The 19,527-nt window shown below is 42.6% G+C and overlaps 1 protein-coding gene across 1 annotated transcript in view; it reads left to right on the forward strand.

The window, feature by feature from the left end:
- TECTA (tectorin alpha) overlaps positions 1 to 19,527 on the forward strand; it is a 137,612-nt gene that overhangs the window by 60,496 nt on the left and 57,589 nt on the right. The window contains exon 11 of the mRNA XM_036276159.1: positions 15,711 to 16,272. Coding sequence (XP_036132052.1) covers positions 15,711 to 16,272 — 562 coding nt within the window. The remainder of the gene's footprint in view (positions 1 to 15,710; positions 16,273 to 19,527) is intronic.

The raw sequence follows: 19,527 nt of genomic DNA on the forward strand, positions 1-19,527 counted from the left end.
CATTCTCTCCACCACCATTTTAGAATCTCTCACATAATGTATTCTTGAGGGGACTCCTTTTTCACCTTGTATACATTCTCTTTAACATTCTGAGCTGTTGCTAAAGAGTTCCCTGGACAACTCTATTGATTTCTTTCCTTTCTTAGGACTTCCAGAACCTGTTTCTCTGTCAAAGAGAGGTTTTCAGGCTTCATAAACTACCTTCCCTTTCACATTTACTGAAAAGTGTGCCTTCTTAGTCTCTGAGGGAGAGGTCTCACTCTGCCCATTCTTCCCTTGCTTGGATATTATACCTAAATCCCTGATTATTTTCCTCTGTGCTTTTCATAACAGTTGGTTACTATATTTATTATTGCATGAATCATACTGTATTTATTGTGATGTTCACATCTAACTTACTCAATTCTGACTGAGGGCTTTGTAAGGGCAGGAATCATACCTAACTGATCTCTACGTTAAATGAATATGCAGTACCCCACTTCTCATCACTCAACACATTTGTCGAGTGAGTGAATGAGATGGCACAGTAACATCTTTCTTCTAAGGTCCCTGTGACTTTTATTTTCCTGCTGGTCACATTTGCAGTTATCTGGGAGACTGAAGTGCACTGAGGCAAGTTAGAAATGTATCAGAGACTGTGTTTTAGTCACATAAGGTTTGCAACAGATGTCTGGATAGTTTAAGCTGCCCATTATTGTAACTTCATGGGAATCCATTTTCACCATATGTGCTAAAACAAATTTATCAGTCATTTTTTCCAAATGGCTTGACATTTTTCCTCCTTTGATGTATTGTTACTGTTAGATTTATACACTTTAAAAAATTTTATTGTTTTTTTAAATTTTTTTATTATATTTTACTCTCAATATTATTTTGTATGGGTTTCGGGTGTACAGCAAGTAGCTAGGCAATCATATACATTACAGTGTTCCCCAGTATTTCCAGTACCCACCAGGCAGCATGTGTAGTTGTTACAATATGATTGACTATATTCCCTACGCTGTACTTTACATCCTCATCTCTAATGTGTAACTACCAATCTGTTCTTCTCAGGCCCTTCCCCTCTTTCACCCAGTCCCCCAACCTCCCTCTCCTCTAACAGCCACCAGTCCATTCTCTATATGAGTCTCTTTCAGTTTTATTCTCCCTTGTTATTTAGATTCCACAGATAAGTAAGTTCATATGGTATTTGTCTTTCTCTGACTGATTTCATTTACTGTAATACTCTCTAGGTCCATATATGCTGTTGCAAATGCTAAGATTTTATTCTTTTTTATGGGTGAGCAGTATTCCATTGTGTATGTATACCACCACTTTTTTTTACCCACTTGTCTATTGATGGGTTGCTTCCATATGTTGGCTACTGTAAATAAATGCTGCAATAAACATAGGCGTGCATATATTCTTTCCAATTAGTGTTTTGGGTTTCTTCAGATATGTACCCAGAAGTGGAGCCACTAGTTCATAAAGTAGCCTCATTTTTAATGTTTTGAGGAAATACTATATTGTTTTGCATAGTGGCTGCACCACTCTGCATTCCCACCAGCAGTATACTAGAGTCCCCTTTTCTCCACACCTTCACCAACACTTGTTGTTTGATGATTTGTTGATGGCAGCCATTCTGGCAGGTGTGAGGTGATATCTCATTGTTGTTTTAATTTTCATCTCTCTGATGATTAGTGACATTGAGCATTTTTCATCCGCCTCTTGGCCATTTGTATGTTCTGTTTGGAGAGGTGTCTATTCAGGTCCTTTTCCCTTTTTTTAGTCCTCACCCAAGGACATTTTGGGAGGGAGAGAGAGAAACATCGAAGTGAAAGAGACACATCGAGTGGTTGCCACCCACATGACCCAACCAGGGCCGGAGACAAAATGCAACCGAGGTACATGCCCTTAGCTGGAACCGAACCTGGGTCTCTCCGGACCACAGGCTGACGCTCTAACCGCTGAGCCAAACTGGCCAGGGCTCCTTTTCTCATTTTTAATTGGATTGCTTGTCTTCCTTTAATTGAGCTGTATGAGGACTCTATATTTTGGAAATTAACCCCTTATCTGATGTATTATTGGCAATTATGCTCTCCCATACAATAAGTTGCCTTTCCATTTTGATGGTTGTTTCTTTTGCTGTGCAAATGCTTTTTAGTTTGATAGTTTGATGTAGTCCCATTGGTATTTTATATTTTTTATGCAATTGTATATGGTATTGTTTTATTAGATTTCCTTTCTGATAGTTCATGATGGGTGTATAAAAATGCAACTGATTTCTGAATATTAATTTTGTATCCTGCTACTTTACTTAATTCATTTATCAGTTCTAGTAATTTCTTGTGGAGTCTTTAGGGTTTTCTATTACAGTATCATGTTATCTGCAAATAATGACAGTTTTACTTCTTCCTTTCCAATTTAGATGCCTTTATTTCTTCTTCTTCCCTCATTTACTGTAGCTAGAACTTCCAGAACTATGTTGAATAAGAGTGGTAAAACCAGACATCCCTGTCAAGTTTGTTCCCTCTATTTCCATTTTGCTGAGAATTTTTATCATAAATGGCTACTGATTATGTCTGATGCTTTTCTTTTATCTATTGATGTTATCATATGACTTTTATCCTTCATGTTGTGAATGTGGTGTGTTACATTAGCTGGTTTGAGAATATTGTACTAATCTTGAAATAAATCCTACTTGATCATGGGATGTGATCTTTTGAATGCATTGCCGGATTTGGTTGGCTAATATTTGTTGAGTATTTTTGCATCTATGATCATCAGGGATATTGGCCTATAATTTTCTTTTTTTAAATCCTCACCTGAGTATATGTTTATTGATTTTTTTTTTTTTTTTAGAGAGTGGAAGGGAGAGGGAGAGGGAGATAGAGAGGAAGAAACATAAATGTAAGAGAGAAAAATCCATCAATTGCTTCCTGTATGAGCCCCGACAGGGGATCAAACCTGCAACCTAGGTATACACCTTGACCTGGAATCAATCCCGCAACCTTTGGGGTTATGGGATGAAACTCCAACATATTGAGCCACTGGCCAGGGCTTATAATTTTCTTTCTTCGTAGTATCTTACCTTGTTTTGGAATTAGGATAATGCTGGCCTTGTAAAATGATGTTTGGAGTCTTCTCTTGATTTTTTGGGGAATAGTTTGAGAAGGATGAATGTTAGTTCTTCCTTGAATGTTTGGTAAAATTTACCTGTGATGCCATTTGGTCCAGGACTTTTGTTTGCTGGGAGTTTTTTTGACTACTCCTTTGATATCATAAGTTGTAATCAGTCTGTTTAAATTTTCTGATTCTTCTTGATTTAGAAGATTTTGGAAGATTTTATTTTTCTAGGAAATTTTTTATTTCTTCCACAGTGTCCAATTTTTTGGCATCTCATTGTAATATTTTCTCATAATCATTTTTATTTCTGTAGTTGTTTTTCTCATTTTGTGTTTCAGATTTCATTTATTTGTGTTGTCTCCACCCTTTTTTTATTAATCTGACTAAAGGTTTGTCAATTTTGTTTATTTTTTTCAAAGAATCAGTTCTTATTTGTTTTGTTTTGTTTTACTATCTATGTCATTTATTTCAGCTCTTGTCTTTATTATTTCTTCCTACTACTCACTTTGGGCTTTGTTTGCTGTTCTTTTTCTAGTTTCTTCAGGTATAAGGTTAGATTTATTTGAGATTTTTCTTGCTTCTTGAGGTAGGCCAGTATTGCCATGAATTTCTCTCTCATGACTGCTTTTGCTGTGTTGCTTTGAGGTGAAATGCTGTGAAAATATTAAGTCTTTGTGGTCTAAGGTGTTATTTAAGGCTGCTGTTTCTTTGTTAATTTTCTTTGTGGAAGATCTATCCATTGATGTCACTGGGGTCTTAAAGTCTTCTATTATGACTGTATTGCTGTTAATCTCTACTTTTATGTCCATTAAGATTTGCATTATACGTAAGACAAGGCAAAAGTTTGTTTATGGTTGTATGTGAAACAGAGTTTATTCTTTTATTATTGTTTATTAATTATTGTATTATTTTTCATACAAACAACTGTACACCTGCTTTGCCCCACCCTGTATTTAGGTGCTCCTATGTTGGGTGCATACATTTTGCAACAGTTACATTCTCTTATTGGATTGATCCCTTTATCATTATGTGTGGTTCTTCTTTGTCTCTTATTAGAGCCTTTGTTTTAAAGCCTGTTTGGTGTGATATACGTATTGCTACCGCTGCTTTTTAAAAAATTTCTGCTTCCATGAAATCTCTTTACTTTTAGTCTGTGTGTGCCTTTTATTCTGAGGTGGGTCACTTGTAGACAGCATACATATGGGTTTTGTTTCCTTATCTATTCAGCTACCCTAGGTATTTTGATTGGAGAATTTATGGCCTTCATATTTAAAGTGATTATTGATAGTTTTGTATATTTTGCCATTTTATTCTTTGTAACTATGTTTCTTTCTTTCTTTCCTTTTCTTAAAGAAGTCCCTTTAACATTTCTTGTAATACTGATTTGGTGGTAATGAACTTTTATAGTTTCTCCTTGTCTGGGAAGCTCTTTATTTCACTTTCAATTTTAAATGATAGCCTTGCTGAGTAGTCTCAGTCATAGGTCCTTGCTTCTCATCACTTTGAATATTTCATGTCAATCCCTTCTGGCCTGAAAAGTTTTTGTTGAGAAACCAACCGACAGTCTAATGGGAGTTCCCTTGTAGGTAACTGTCTTTTTCTTGCTGCTCTTAAGATTCTATCTTTGTCTTTAACGTTTGCCATTTTAATTATGATGTGTCTTTATGTGGGCCTCTTTAGGTTCATCTTGTTTAGGATTCTCTGTGCTTCCTGGACCTCTGTGTTGTATTTTTCTTCACCAGTTTATAGAAGTTTGCTGTCATTTCTTCAACTAGGTTCTCAATCTCTTGCTCTTTTTCTTCTCTTTCTGGTACCCATATGATATGGATGTTGTTACACTTTATCTTGTCCCAAAGGTCTCTTAAACTACCCTCATTTTTTTTAAAAAAATGTTTTTTTGTTTCTCTGATTGGGTGTTTTCTGCTACCTTGCCTCCAAATCACTCATTCAATCCTCTGCTTCATCTAACCTACTGTTTATTTCTTCCAGTATACTTTTCATTTGTGACTTGTCTTTTTTATGGTCTCCATTTCCTCTTTTATGCTGTTGAAGTTCTCACTAAGTTTCTTGAGCATTCGCATAACCATTATTTTAAGCTACATATCTGGTAGATTGCTTTGCCTCTATTTCATTTAGTTCAATTTTTGGAGATTTTTTTAATTTTAGGAGTGTTTCTTTGTCTTCCCATTTTGGCTGCATCTCTGTTTGTTTTTTACTGTGTATTAGGTAGCTCTGCTATATCTCCCAGTCTTGGTAAGGTGGCCTTATATCGGAGGTGTTGTGTAGATCCAGTGACTCAGTCTTCCTGACCATCTGAACTGAGTGCTTCAGAAATGTCTGTGAGTTGTGTGAGCTTTTCTTTTGCATTTGAGTCTTGATTGTTGTTGGCTTGTTTGTGCATGGGGTTGACCCCTGGCTGGTGCACTTGAGGATCAATCCCAATCACAGTGTATGAGCTTCTGTGAAGGTGCTGACCACACAAAGCAGAATTCATCTCAGCTGTGTCTGGTGCCTGCCAAGATCTTGACTGTGCTGCTTGTGGAGCTATTTGGACCCTGTTCTGATGTGGTCTGAAGCTGGCTACTGGTTCTGGTGTCTCTTGGGAGGGACTCTCGTGCAGGCCAATATCAGACACTGACTTTAACTGGCTCTGGGCAACGTTTGGATCTATAAAGTGCTCCATAGTTTGTAACTTCCTCTGTTGAGCCTAGGTGTTCATGAGAATAGGCAAGCTTCACAACAAGGCTGATTTTTTTTTTAATTAATTAATTTTTGTTACAGATGTTTCTCCTTTCCCCCCACTGACACAACGCTCCCCCAGCCTTCCGCCCTGTCCCCAGCTTTGTTGTCCATGTCCATTGTTCATGCATACAGGCATACAAGTTCTGTGGTTTATTTCTCCCCTCCCACCCCATCTACTGGGGATTGTCAGTCTGTACCCCACTTCCACGTCTCTGGGACTACCTTGTTCCTCAAACTGTTATGTTCATTGTATTCCACAAATAAGTGAGATCATGTGATATTTGTCTTTCTCTGTTTGGCTTATTTCACTTAGCATAATACTCTCCAGGTCCCTCCATGTCGTCTCAAAGGATAAGACAGCTTTCTTTCTTACAGCTGTATAGTACTCCATGTGTATATGTACCACAGCTTTTTTATTCATTTGTCTACTGATGGACCTTTAGACTGTTTCCAGATCTTAGCCATTGTAAATAGTGCTGCTACAAACATGAGGGTACATATATTCTTTCCAATTAGTGTTTCAGGCTTCTTAGGGTATATTCCTAGAAGTGGGATCACTGGGTCAAATGGAAGTTCAATTTTTAACTTCTTGAGATAACACCATATAGTTTTCCATAGTGTCTGCACCAGTCTGCATTCCCACCAGCAGTGTGCTAGAGTCCCCTTTTCTCCACAACCTCGCCAACACTTGTTGTTTGATGATTTGTTGATGGCGACCATTCTGACAGGTGTCAGGTGATACCTCATTGTTGTTTTAATTTGCATCTCTCTGATGATTAGTGATGATGAGCATTTCTTCATATGTCTCTTAGCCATTTGTATGTCCTGTTTGGAGAGGTGTCTATTTAGTTCCTCTGCCCATTTTTTAATTGGGTTCTTTGTTTTCCTTTGGTTGAGCTGTATGAGCACTTTATATATGTTGGAAATTAACCCCTTATCTGATGTATCATTGGCCATTATGCTCTCCCTTAGAGTAGGTTGCCTTTCCATTTTGGTGGTTGTTTCTTTTGCTGTGCAGCAGCTTTTGAGTTTGACGTAGTCCCATGTGTTCATTTTTTCCTTTGTTTCTTTTGCCTTAGGTGATGATCAGTGTAAATTCTGCTGCGTATGATGTCTGAAATTTTGTTGGCTACATTTTCTTCTAGGATTTTTATGGATTCATGAGTCACATTTAAGTCTTTTATCCATTTTGAGTTTATTCTCGTGTATGGTATGTTAATGGTCTAGTTTCATTTTTTTTTTTTTTTTTTTTGCATGTAGCTGTCCAATTATCCCAACACCATTTAGTAAAAAGGCTGTCTTTACTCCACTGTATGCTCTTGCCACCTTTGTCAAATATTAATTGGGCATATTGTCTTGGGTCAATTTCTGAGTTCTCTGTTCTGTTCCATTGATCTATCTGCCTGTTCTTGTGCCAGTATCAGGCTGTTTTGATTAAAGTGGCTTTGTAGTATAACCTAAAATCTGGTAATGTGACCCCTCCTACTTTGTATTTTTTTTTCAAGATTGCTGTGGCTATTTGGGGTCTTTTTTGGTTCCATATGAACTTTTGAAGTATTTGTTCTAGTTCTGTGATGTATGTCATTGGGGATTGCATTAAATCTATAGATTGCCTTGGGTAGTATGGACATTTTAATGTTGTTAATTCTTCCAATCCATGAACAAGGTATGTGCTTCCACTTTTTTATATCTTTCTCTATTTCTTTTTCCAATGACCTGTAGTTTTCTATGAATAAGTTCTTTATTTCTTTGGTTAAGTTTATTCCTAGGTATCTTAATTTTTTTGCCACAATGGTTAATGGGAGTGTTTTTTCATTTTCTCTTTCTGTGAGTTCATCATTGGTATATAAGAATGCCTTTGATTTCTTGACATTAATTTTGTATCCTACTACTTTGTCAAATTCATGTATTAAGTCTAATAAATTTTTTATGGAGTCTTTGGGGTTTTCTATGTATAGTATCATGTCATCTGCAAATAATGACAGTTTTGCTTCCTCCTTTCCAATTTGGATCCCTTTTATTTTTTCTTCATGTCTGATTGCTGCGGCTAAGACTTCCAGTAGTATGTTAAATAAGAGTGGTGAAAGTGGGCATCCTTGTCTTGTTCCTGTTCTTAAGGGAAATGCTTTTAGTTTTTGCCCATTGAGTATGATATTGGCTGTAGGTCTTTAATATATGGCCTTTATTATGTCAAGATATGATTCCTCTATTCCCACATTGCTGAGTGTTTTTATCAGAAATGGGTGCTTGATTTTGTCAAATGCTTTTTCAGCATCTATTGACATGATCATATGATTTTTATCTTTCCTTTTGTTTATGTGGTGTATCACATTTATTGATTTGTGAATATTGTACCAGCCTTGCATCCCTGGGATGAATCCCACTTGGTCATGGTGAATAATTTTTTGATGTATTGCTGGATCCAACTTGCTAGTATTTTGTTCAGAATTTTGTCACCTATGTTCACCAGGGATATTGGCCTGTAGTTTTCTTACTTTGTAGTGTCTTTTTCTGGTCTTGGGCTTAGAATTATGCTGGCCTCATAAAACAAGTTTGGAAGTCTTCCTTCTTTTTGAATTTTTTGAAATATTTTGAGGATAATGGGTATTAGTTCTTTGAATGTTCGGTAAAATTCCCCTGTGAAGCCGTTCAGGCCTGGGCTTTTGTTTGTGAAGAGAGCCTTGATTACATCTTCCATTTCTCTTTTTGTCATTTGTCTATTCAAGTTTTCTATCTCTTCCTAGTTCAGTTTGGGAGACTATGCGTTTCTAGAAATTTGTCCATTTCACTTAGATTGTCGAATTTATTGCGGTATGATTGTTCATAATATTTGTTAATGATCCTTTGTATTTCTGTGGTGTCAGTTATTATTTCTCCTCTTTTATTTCTGATTTTGTGTATTTGGGTAGTCTCTCTATTTCTTGGTGAGTCTAGCTAAGCGTCCATCAATCTTGTTTATCTTTTCAAAGAACCAGATCTTTGTTTTATTGATCTTTTGAATTTTTTGTTGTTGTTGTTGTTTTTTTTTTAGTTTCTATGTTGTTTCTTTCTGCTCTTACCTTAACTATTTATTTCCTTCTTCTTGCTCTGGGTTTTTATTTTTGTTTACTTAATGATTCTTTAAAGTGTTAGGTTAGATAGTTAATTATAAATGTTTCTTTGTTCTTGAGGTAGGCCTATAGTGTTATGAACTTCCCTCTCAGAACTGCTTTCGCTGCATCCCATAGATTTTTTGTTGCTGTTGTTCATTTTCATTGGTTTTCAGGAAGTTTTTAATTCCTTTCTTGACCTCCATGGTAACCCATTCATTGTTCAACAACATGCTATTTAAAGGCTGGCTTCTTTAACACTGAGCCCAGGGGCAGGTCAGCAAATGGCCCAAGCCATTCTGAGACCCATCTCTGCCCGTCTCCATCTGCCTGTTATGCTCAGTCACTGAGCCTCTTGCGGTACACAGGTTGCATGAAGAAGGTTCTCAGTGAATCACCAGGTAGGGTGAGTGATGTTCACCAGCTTGATGCAGATTCAGACTTGACACCAGTGCTGGGTCTCAGGCCACTCAGCAAAAGTATCAGGGTACACTGGGGTCAGCTGCCAGCAGAACTTCCTGGTGGGGCACAGTCTCAGGAAGTTGTCAGAGTCTGTCAGGCCCAAACAAAGCAAGATTTTACCGTGTGAAGGGAAGGCTTTTTACCTGTCGGGAATGCAAGGAAAATATGGACCCTGACTTAGAGCAATACAACTTTGTCTATTCTGAATTTGGCCTGACCTCCTTGAGAGTTCCATAGCTTGGCAGGTAGGACTTCTGGGAGTGGGAGGGTGGGGCTAGTGGATCTCCTGAGAGGGAATAGTCCTGGTCAGTCTCATGGGAAAGGAGGGTGAGTGGCCCCCACCCCAGAGCTACACAACTCAGTCTCTGACACCTCCTGAGTCTACCCAGACCTCTGCACCAGGACCCCAGATAGCTGACTCCTCTGTAAGGCATGAGCTCAGCAGAGCAGGGCGATGGTGGGACTGTTGCATTCTTCCAGGCTGATGACATATGGAGAGAGTGTTTGACTCAATGAAGCTGGTGTCTGGGGGTGGCATAGAAGAGGGACTCTGTGCAGGGAAACTGACTGCTGTCTCTTCAGCTCTCTCCCCAGAGCCACACCACCCAGTCTTTCCTTGCATGATCTAGTTTCCTCCAAGCCACCCTCACTCTGCAGGAGCCCAGGTTGCATGGCTGCTACCAGATTTTGTGTGCTGGCCCTTAAAGAGAGTTCCTGGGTTTCTAATAGACTCCTGACCCTACTTGGTGGACAGAATCCCCACTGATTTTCACAACCACATATTATGCGGGCTCTTTTTTCCAGCTCTGATGTTTTGGGCTGGAGAGCCTGGAATGGGATTGAGACACCACACTCTAATGGGGGGGTCTTTGCAGCTGAGATACCCCTCTAGATTCTCAGCCACTACCCGTGGGAGTGGGGACAGCTGTTTTCGTGTCTCTTCCCTTCATACCAGTCTTGACATGGCTTCTTCTGTAAATCCTTGGTTATAAAGCTTCTGTTCAGCTAGTCTTCCACAGGTTATTCAGGCTGATTGTTTTATATTTTAATTGTAATTTTAGTTTGATTCTGGGAGGAGGTGAGTGTAACTTCTACCTATTGTATCACCATCTTTTCTCTTAAATTTGTCCATTTTCATGCAGTTCCTTATTGCCTTGATATTCAACACTCTTCCACCTTTCTACCTTTCAGGATTTTTGTTCTATTGAAATGTAATCTGTTCATAGGTTCTGTCTCACCCAATATTAAGAGATCATGTTTTCTGCCTTGTGTCACATGCTTTCATCATTTAGGTAAACGGACCCCTGTGGCTACACAGGTAGTTTTCTGAGCCAGTTATTTCCATCCATAGATCACTGGATCCTCATGGACACTTACTCTTGCTCATGCTGCCCCTTCCTCCTCTCATGACAGTTGTTCCCCACTCCCACTGCATCTCATTCCTTTTCCTTTTGCTTTAGGAATGAGGCCTAATGGGTCAGCTCACCCCCAGGCATGGGTCCTGCTCTCATTTCATGCAATGCACCCATGACTGAAGTCAGACTTCATGAGTACCGTGCCTCTGGCTTCTTGCTCTCATGAAGAGAGAGAACGGGAAGGGGGTCTACGTTTCTTAGGGCTGCCCTCACAAAGCATCACAGACTGGGTGGCTTAAAACAACAGAAACACATTAATGATTCTCTCTCTCCCTCCCTCCCATCCTATTTGATGATAAATAGAGAGAAAAATATATCCTTGGGTGAGGATTCAAAACAAAAACAAAAAAATCATAAATATATTCTCTTTCAGTTTTGGAGATAGTACAAAATCATTGTACAAGCAGGGCCATGCTTCCTCTGTGGTTCTAGAGAAAAATCTGTGCCAGGCCTCTTTCTTAGCCTCTGGTGGTTGTTGATGGCCCTTGGCTTGTGGCAGCATACTCCAGTCTCTGACCTGCATCTTTATATGGCTGCTTTCTCTCTGTGTCTTCTGTTTCTCTGTGACAAACCTCTCTCCTTTTAAGGACACTAGTCATTGGGTTTAGAACCCACCCTAATCTAATATGATCTTACCATGACTTGATGGCATCTGCAAAGACCCTACTTTCAAATGCATTTACAGGTCCTGGGGATTAAGGCTTCCACATATCTTTTGGGAACATAATTTGACCCACTACAGGGGATAATTAGCATCAGGGAGGAATTGATTACATGGGGAGGGGGACTCCTTGCCAGAGCTCAACTTTGTAAGTCACCCAGGTGTCCCAAGTGCCTAAGCTGGAAACAGAGCAAACAGCTTTCAAATCTGTGACAAGAAGATCAATTTCAAGATGCATTAAAGGTTCTTTCTTTGGGGGCCTTGGGGATAGATTTGGCATTTACTTTGAATTATTAATATGCATTACAGGATCTGCTTGTTCAATGATTTCCATTTGTTTTCCCCATGATATTATTATTAGTTACCATTTCTCCCTAAGAAAAGATTAATGGCCATCATAATGACTGTGCAATAAAATGCCGAGCAAAATAGTGCAGAGCCTTGGGTCACTGCTTGTGCTGTTAGGAATGGAGGTGACAGACGCAGTTCTTTGGGACACAGCGTCCCTCTATGACTCTGACCCTTCCCTGTACCTGGCAGTAGGGGAGGATATGGGGAAATACCCTAAGCCAAGAAAAACAGAAATAAATATGCTATTTACCAGACAGGGTTATGGGGGTGAGCAGCAGAGGGTGGGCCACCCCAGGGCACAGGAGCAGCCCACACCTCAGCCTTCCACAGCCAGAGCTCAGTAAGGATGTGCCCTCAGCCGAGTGCATCATGGTGCAGCCAAAGCAAAGGCACTGAGGATCTTCGCAGCCAAACCTGCCGCCAGCAGAGGACAGTGAGGTTTTGAGCATCACTCCAGCTCTAGTTAGCTGGATGAGCTTATGTTGATGCCTAGTCTGTGCTAAGTTGTGCTGGTGAAAAACAATGAATTAAACTTCAGGGCCTGATGGGAGAGACCGATGTGTTCTCGGGGAATGTGGCTGTCGTGGGAAGTTCTACAGAAACAGAGGATCATGGGAGCACAGAAAATGGGTTGCCTGAGCCAGCAGGGCCTTTGGAGATGCTTTCTGGTAAAGATGACCCAGAACTGAGCCCTGAAGGAGTTCGTCAGCCAGGCCAAGGGTGACGGAAGGGCTTCAGGAAAAGGAAACACCAGTGAAGACCCAGAGGGGGAGCGCAGGGAGGCAGGAGGGGCTCCCGACAGGTGGTGGAGCACGCCAGGGCCAGCTGTTTAGAGGACAGTTCTCCACTACAAATAGGAGATGTGCCGTACTTCCACATTCCAATACTCGACTCCGCAGCCATCCCCATGCCCCCTTCTCTTCATCCTCTGCGCCTTCGTCCTCCCTCCACCGGGCTCTGCTTCTCTGACCACTTCTCTCTTTCTCTGCCTCCTCCCTGACCCCTTTTCTGCCCGCTTCTCATTCTCAGACAGGGCAGTGATGTCAGGCGGAGGTGCCAGCTGTGGGGTGTCGAGGGCGTCTCCTTCTCGGGGTTCTCCTGGGCAACCACAGTCTCTAAGCCATTAGCATTCACTCCTTGTACCGTCTCTCCGAGGTTGTCCTCCCGCCTGACTCCCAGCAGCCAAGAGCATAGAGGCGAAGCAAACTGGCCACTGGGTGCAAAGCGTCCAGTGTGAGTCTCCCAGCAGGTGGAGGTCCCCGTGGCCTGTGCTTCCCTCAGTGACCTGTCACATTTCTGCTCTGTTTACACACAGCCTAAGTCACTGCGTCTCCGGGAATGCCCTCGCCAGGCATGCCCTCCCTCCTCCCGCCCTCCGGTACCCGTCACTGAAACGACCCGTCACAGACTCATCACCTCCGCCCTCCCAGGCATCTTGCCCATCTGTCTTCTCCTCTTCCTCCTGTGTCTTTAACCTATCAACATGCTCTTTCTGAACAAACTTTGACTCCAATTGTACACTGGATTCTATCCAATCTCTCCTCCCCTTTCTATCCAAACTCCTGATGAAAGACTGTCTACTTCCGTATGTCCTGTTTACTGTTTAACCTCTGCAGTCTGATTCTGGCCTCATTATTCTGCTGATGTTCGCTTACTAAGGTCACTGATGACGCCTTTTTTGGCTAAATGATTGGGTCTTTTTCAGGCTTTAATTCATGAGCCTCTGACATTGCATACGAGGCCCTCCATTATCCCAGCCCTCTCCCCCTCCCCTTCCCCCCACCAGCCCCACGGTCCTGCTCTATGCTCCAGTAGCGCTAAATTCCTGCCGTTCTTCGTATTTATCAGGTTTCTTCTGTCTTCTTGCCCCTTTCCTGGGATTCTCTCTCCTTTGCTTTCATCCCTCCTTGGCTGGCCACTACCTGCTTCTCTCTTAGAATCGAGGGTGGACATCATCTGCAGGCATCCCTCATTCTGTCCCCACACTGAGTCCGGTGCCCATACCTCTGTATGTCTCTACTGCGGCTTCAATCAGATGATGTTATTATTATCTGTTTCTGTACTGTGAGCTGCTTGGAGGAAGCGCATGCTTCATTCTAACACTTAGTACAGTGCCTGGTGCCTGGTGTCGTGCCGATTGATGTCTGCTGGACAGCTGAGTGCATTTGGTCTAGAAAAATATCTGAAGAGGAGAGTTGAGTTGACATCTGAAGGGTGAACACGGTCCCATTAAGAGGGGGAAGTGCCTCGCTGCCATCTGAGCTGGAAACCAACGCCCCCTGGCCACCGGGAGCACCCGCACACGACCCCACAGAGCCGGTCCCTCTGCTGGCCAGCCAGTGCCCTGGCGTGGGAGGGGGCGGGAGTGTGGGGGTCACAGCCTCCCGGCCGAGTGACTGCCGGGGAGCCCGCCTGGGTCACCGACGGCTGGGGTGGGGTCCCATGCCAGCACAGAGAGCGCCACCACTCTTGCAGCAAAGGAGCTGACGGGAAGAGAGGTGTGACTGGCGCCATTTGGGGAACTGCCAAGTGTGGGATGTTGCTGAAGTGGCAGAAGGAGGTGGGCGAGGTCTGAGGGGCAGAGGATAGCCCTGGAGGACCCGTGCGATGTGCTCGGTGTAGCAGACGTTACGTTCAGGCCACAGAGGAGTGTTAAGTGTTGGGTTAACTGCTTTCGATCGCAGTGAGAAATATTGGAGTGCACTCACGGCGAATGGAGGAGCGGAGCACCCCCAGAGCAGGATGAGCCTGGGGGGCACTCAGGAATCAGGGTGAAGGGATGCGACTCTGGACGGAAGCAGTGCGGTGGGGACGGGGAGGGTGTCAGAGGGGCAGGGGAAGAAGCAGTCAGCAGGGACGGGGTTTCTGCTCATGCAGCAGTCTCAGAACACCCCGTAGGAGCAGCACCTCCTTCTCTCACCGGGAGAGCAGGTCTCCTCTCGGGCTCAAAGCCGTCTGTCTGCCACCTCACACTCACTGAGCTGAGCGTTACAGAGTCTGGCTACACTGAATCAAAATAGTTCAAGGGGAGTCAGTTATCAGGGAGTTTCCTTGTTTGCTGAATTCAAAGGGTGTGGAAGAAGCGTGTCAGTGCCCTCCCGTGCGGCATCGTGCTGCTTGTACGTCAGGTGGCCAGGAGAGGGCGGGTGTAGAGGTCAGCACAGCACGGTCCTGCCTGCGTTGCTCAAGGTCCTGTAGGTGAGCTAGGAGTGTAGACAACCAGTCATAACATAAGTCAGACTGTGATCTGTGCTTCCGTAGCAGCGTGCAGCGCTGGGTGAAGGTGGGGAAGACTACAAGAGAAGCAGAGAGAACATGTTCTGGTTGCCCAGATAAAGGAGAGATTAATTCTGACCACAGGCTCAGATAAGATCATCTTGCTTAATAGAAGGTATGACATTCCAGCGGGGTCTAGAGGATGAGAGGGATGCTGATGGGTGAAGAATAGTATTCCAGGCAGAGACCAGCGAATAGTCATTCTTCAGGGAAATATATATGCATCCCAAAAGGCTTGCTAAAATAATTTCACATTAGAGCTGCAAGTAGGAACACAGTCATTCCAGGTTTGGGGATTTTAGTCTAAACTTTGATTGAATTCTTATTACTCTCCCATTACTTGGAGGAAACAATTCGAACTCTTGGGGGGAATAATGCTATCTAAACAGAAGTGTCTGAAGTAAATAGGTATATTAGTATACAAAGGATAATCATTCAACCCTGTTCAAATGCTAATAGTAGCTGACTGACACACACACACAACTAAATGCAAAGATTGCATTCAACCTGCTCAAATCACCCCCTGGAACGACCTCTCAAAAGATGAATCGTTAGGAGAAGAGCCAGGAGATCTCGAATTTCTCTACTTCAACCCTCTTTCTCTTGCAGGTCAACAATGAACGGCTGTATCTACCTCTGAAATTGGGGCAAGGGAAGATAAATATCTTTTCTTTTGGCTTCCATGTGGTGGTGGAAACTGATTTTGGCCTGAAGGTTGTGTACGACTGGAAGACCTTCCTGTCGATCACCGTCCCGAGAAGCATGCAGAACAGCACCTCCGGCCTGTGCGGCCGCTATAACGGCCACCCCGACGACGACCTGGAGATGCCCATGGGTCTGCTTGCGTCCAGTGTCAATGAGTTTGGGCAGAGCTGGGTGAAGAGGGACACCTTCTGCCAGGTGGGCTGTGGGGACCGCTGCCCTTCCTGTGCCAAGGTGGAAGGCTTCTCAAAGGTGCAGCAGCTGTGCAGCCTGATCCCCAGCCAGAACGCTGGCTTCACCAAGTGCCACAGCAAGGTCAACCCCACCTTCTTCTACAAGAACTGCCTGTTTGACTCGTGCATCGACGGGGGTGCCGTGCAGACGGCCTGCAGCTGGCTACAGAACTATGCCAGCACCTGCCAGACGCAGGGCATCGCGGTGACCGGCTGGAGGAACTACACGGCGTGCTGTGAGTCCTCCCTTGTCTTGCCTGTGTCCTGATTGGTGTGGACGGACCCGTCTTCCATCTACATGGGCATCAGAGAAAATTTAGTAGAGCAATTTAAGGATAAGTACTTTGGAGCTGAGTTTGTATAACCTCCCAGAGCCTCCATTTCTTCATAAGAGTAAATTGATACACTTATTTCATGTGTTGCTCTGAGGATGAAATAAGATCATTTATCTTTTAAAATTTTATTATTTTTATTTATTTGTTTGTTTATTTATTTATTTATTTTTATTTTTCTTGGTACATGCCCCTAGCAGGAACCGAACCCGGGACTCTCTGGTCCACAGGCCAATGCTCCAACCGCTGAACCAAACCGGCCAGGGCTATTTTATTATTTTTAAATAGCTTTATTTTTTAATTCAGTTGACGTACAATATTGTATTAGCTTCTGGTGTACAACGCAGTAATTAGGCATTTATGGAGCTTACCCAACAAATCTATTACCCGTTTGATCACCCGACAAATCTATTACCCATTTGACACAATACATAGCTATTACAATCATTTTTACTGTATTCCCTATGCTATAATTTACATCCCCATGGCTATTTTGTAACTATTACTTTGTACTTCTTAATCCTGACTCCTTTCCCACCCCTCACTGCAAACCCCTCCCATCGGGCAGCCATCCAAATGTTCTCTGTATTCATAACTGTTTCTGCATTGTGTGCTCATTCATTTTGTTTTTTAGATTCCATATATAAGTGAAATCTTACAGTATTTGTCTTTCTCAGTCTGAGTTATTTCACTCAGCACAGCACCGTCCAGGGCCACCGATGTTGCAGATGGCAAGATTGCACTCTTGTATGGCTGACATGTTCTGTGCATACGTGCACCACTTCTTTACCCGTCACCCGTGATGGACACGAGGTTGCTTCCCATCTGGCTGTTGCGAATAACGCTGCCGTGAGCATAGGGATGCACGTAGGCTTTCGAACTGGTGTTTTGGTTTCTTTGGATACAGTTGCTAAGTCCTTCTTTGTCTCTTGTTATAGATTTTGTCTTAAACTCTGTTTTGTCTGGGATAAGTATTGCCATCCCAGCATTTTTGTTTGTTGGTTTCCATTTGCATGAAATATCTTTCTCCACCCCGAACGTTCAGTCTGTGTGTGTCCTTCAGTCTGAAGTGGGTCTCTTGTAGGCAGCATGCAGAAGGGTGTTATTTTCTTATCCATTCAGCCACCCCATGTCTTTTGATGCAGCATTTAATTTTTACATTTAAAGTAATTGTTTATAGCCCTGGCCGGTTTGGCTCAGCAGTTAGAGTGTTGGCCCGTGGTCCAGAGAAACCCGGGTTCAGTTCCCGTTAAGGGCATATAACCTCGATTGCAGTTTGTCCCCGGCCCCGGCTGGGTGGCAGCCAGTCGATGTGTCTCTCTCACGTCGATGTTTCTCTCTCTCTTCCTCCCTCTCTCCCTCCTGCTCTATCTGAAGATGAATTCAAAAGTGTCCTCAGGTGAGGATTAAAAAATAAAGTAATTGTTTATAGATATGTAGTTATTGCCATCTTATTATTAATATTTTAAATATTTTTTCTTCTTCTTCTTCAAGAAGTCCCTTTAACATTTCACGTAGTGCTGGTCTAGTGGTGACGAGCTCCTGTAGCTGTTACTTGTCTGGAGGGGCCTTCTCTGCCCTGTGATTTTCAGCATCAGCTTCGCTGGCGGAGCAGTCTTGGCTGCAGGCCCTGCTGCCCAGCACTTTGGATATTTTGTGGCCACGCCTTCTGGCCTGCAAAGCTTCTGCTGAGAAATCAGTTGGGAGCCCCTTGTAGGTAACTAACTGCTTTTTGCTCGCTGCTTTTAATATTCTCTTTGTCTTTAACCTTTGGCATTTTAAATACGATGTGTCTTGGTGTGGGCCTTTTGGGTTCACCTTGTTTGGGACTTACTGCACTTCCTGGGCTTATATGTCTATTTCCATCACTATATTAGGGAATATTTTCATCTTGCTTTCTCTCTTCTTCTTCTGGGACCCCTATGATGCAAAGATTGGTGTAATTGATGTGTCCTAGAGGCCCCTTAAACCATCCTCATCTTTTTTGATTGTTTCCTTTTTGCTGCTCTCATTGGAGTTTTTTGCTCTCTTTTTAAAAAATTATTATTAATTTATTTTTGTTGCAGATGTTTCTCCTTTTCTCCCATTGATACCCTCCTCCCAATCCTGACCCCCTCCCCCAGGCATTATTGTCTATGTGCATTGGTTATGTGTACATGCATATAAATTCTGTGGTTTATCTCCCTTCCCCACCCCCCTCCTCTGAGGTTTGTCAGTCTGATCCCTACTTCTGTGTCTCTGGGTCTATTTTGTTCATTATATTCCACAAATAAGTGAGATCATATGGTACTTTCTTTCTCTGATTGGTTTATTTCACTTAGCATTATACTCTCCAGATCCCTCCATGTTGTCTCAAAGGATAAGAGATCTTTCTTTCTTATAGATGCATAGTACTCCATTGTGTACATGTACCACAGCTTTTTGTCCACTATCTACTGATGGACAGTTGGGCTGTTTCCAGATCTTAGCAATTGTAAATAGTGCTGCTGTGAACATAGGGGTACATATATTCTTTCTGATTGGTGTTTCAGGCTTCTTGGGGTATATTTCTACAAGTGGGATCACTGGGTCAAACGGCAGATCAATTTTAATTTTTTGAGGAAACACCATATTGTTTTCCATAGTGGCTGCACCAGTCTGCATTCCCACCAGCAGTGTACTAGAGTCCCCTTTTCTCCACACCCTGTTTTGTGCTATCTTATCTTCCAAATTGCTGATTTGATCGTCTGCTTCTTCTAATTTATTGTTGCTTCCCTCTAATGTATTCTCATTCAGTTATTGTATTCTTTATTCCTGGATGGTTCTTTTTTATGCTTTCTATCTCCAATTTTATGTTTCCTGTCTCTTTGTGGTTAATGTTCTCACCAGATCATTGAGCATCCTTATAAGCAGTTTTCTGATCTCGGCATCTGGTAAGTGGCTTGTCTTTTATTTTGTTTAGTGTTTTTCTGGCATTTTGTTCTATTCTTTCATTTGGGACATGTTTCTGTGTCTCCTCATTGTAGTTGCCTCAGTGCACTAGGTAGAACTGCTGATCTCTTGTTCTTGTGAGAGTGGCCTTCTGTAGCAGGTGTCCTGTGGAGCCCAGGGGCAGTCTCCATGGCCACCTGAGCCAGGTGTCCTGCGGAGCCCAGGGTTCCAGATGTGTCTCTGGTGTGG

Source organism: Molossus molossus, unplaced genomic scaffold (assembly GCF_014108415.1).
Source record: "Molossus molossus isolate mMolMol1 unplaced genomic scaffold, mMolMol1.p scaffold_m16_p_22, whole genome shotgun sequence".
In the NCBI taxonomy this organism is placed as follows: Eukaryota; Metazoa; Chordata; class Mammalia; order Chiroptera; family Molossidae; genus Molossus; species Molossus molossus.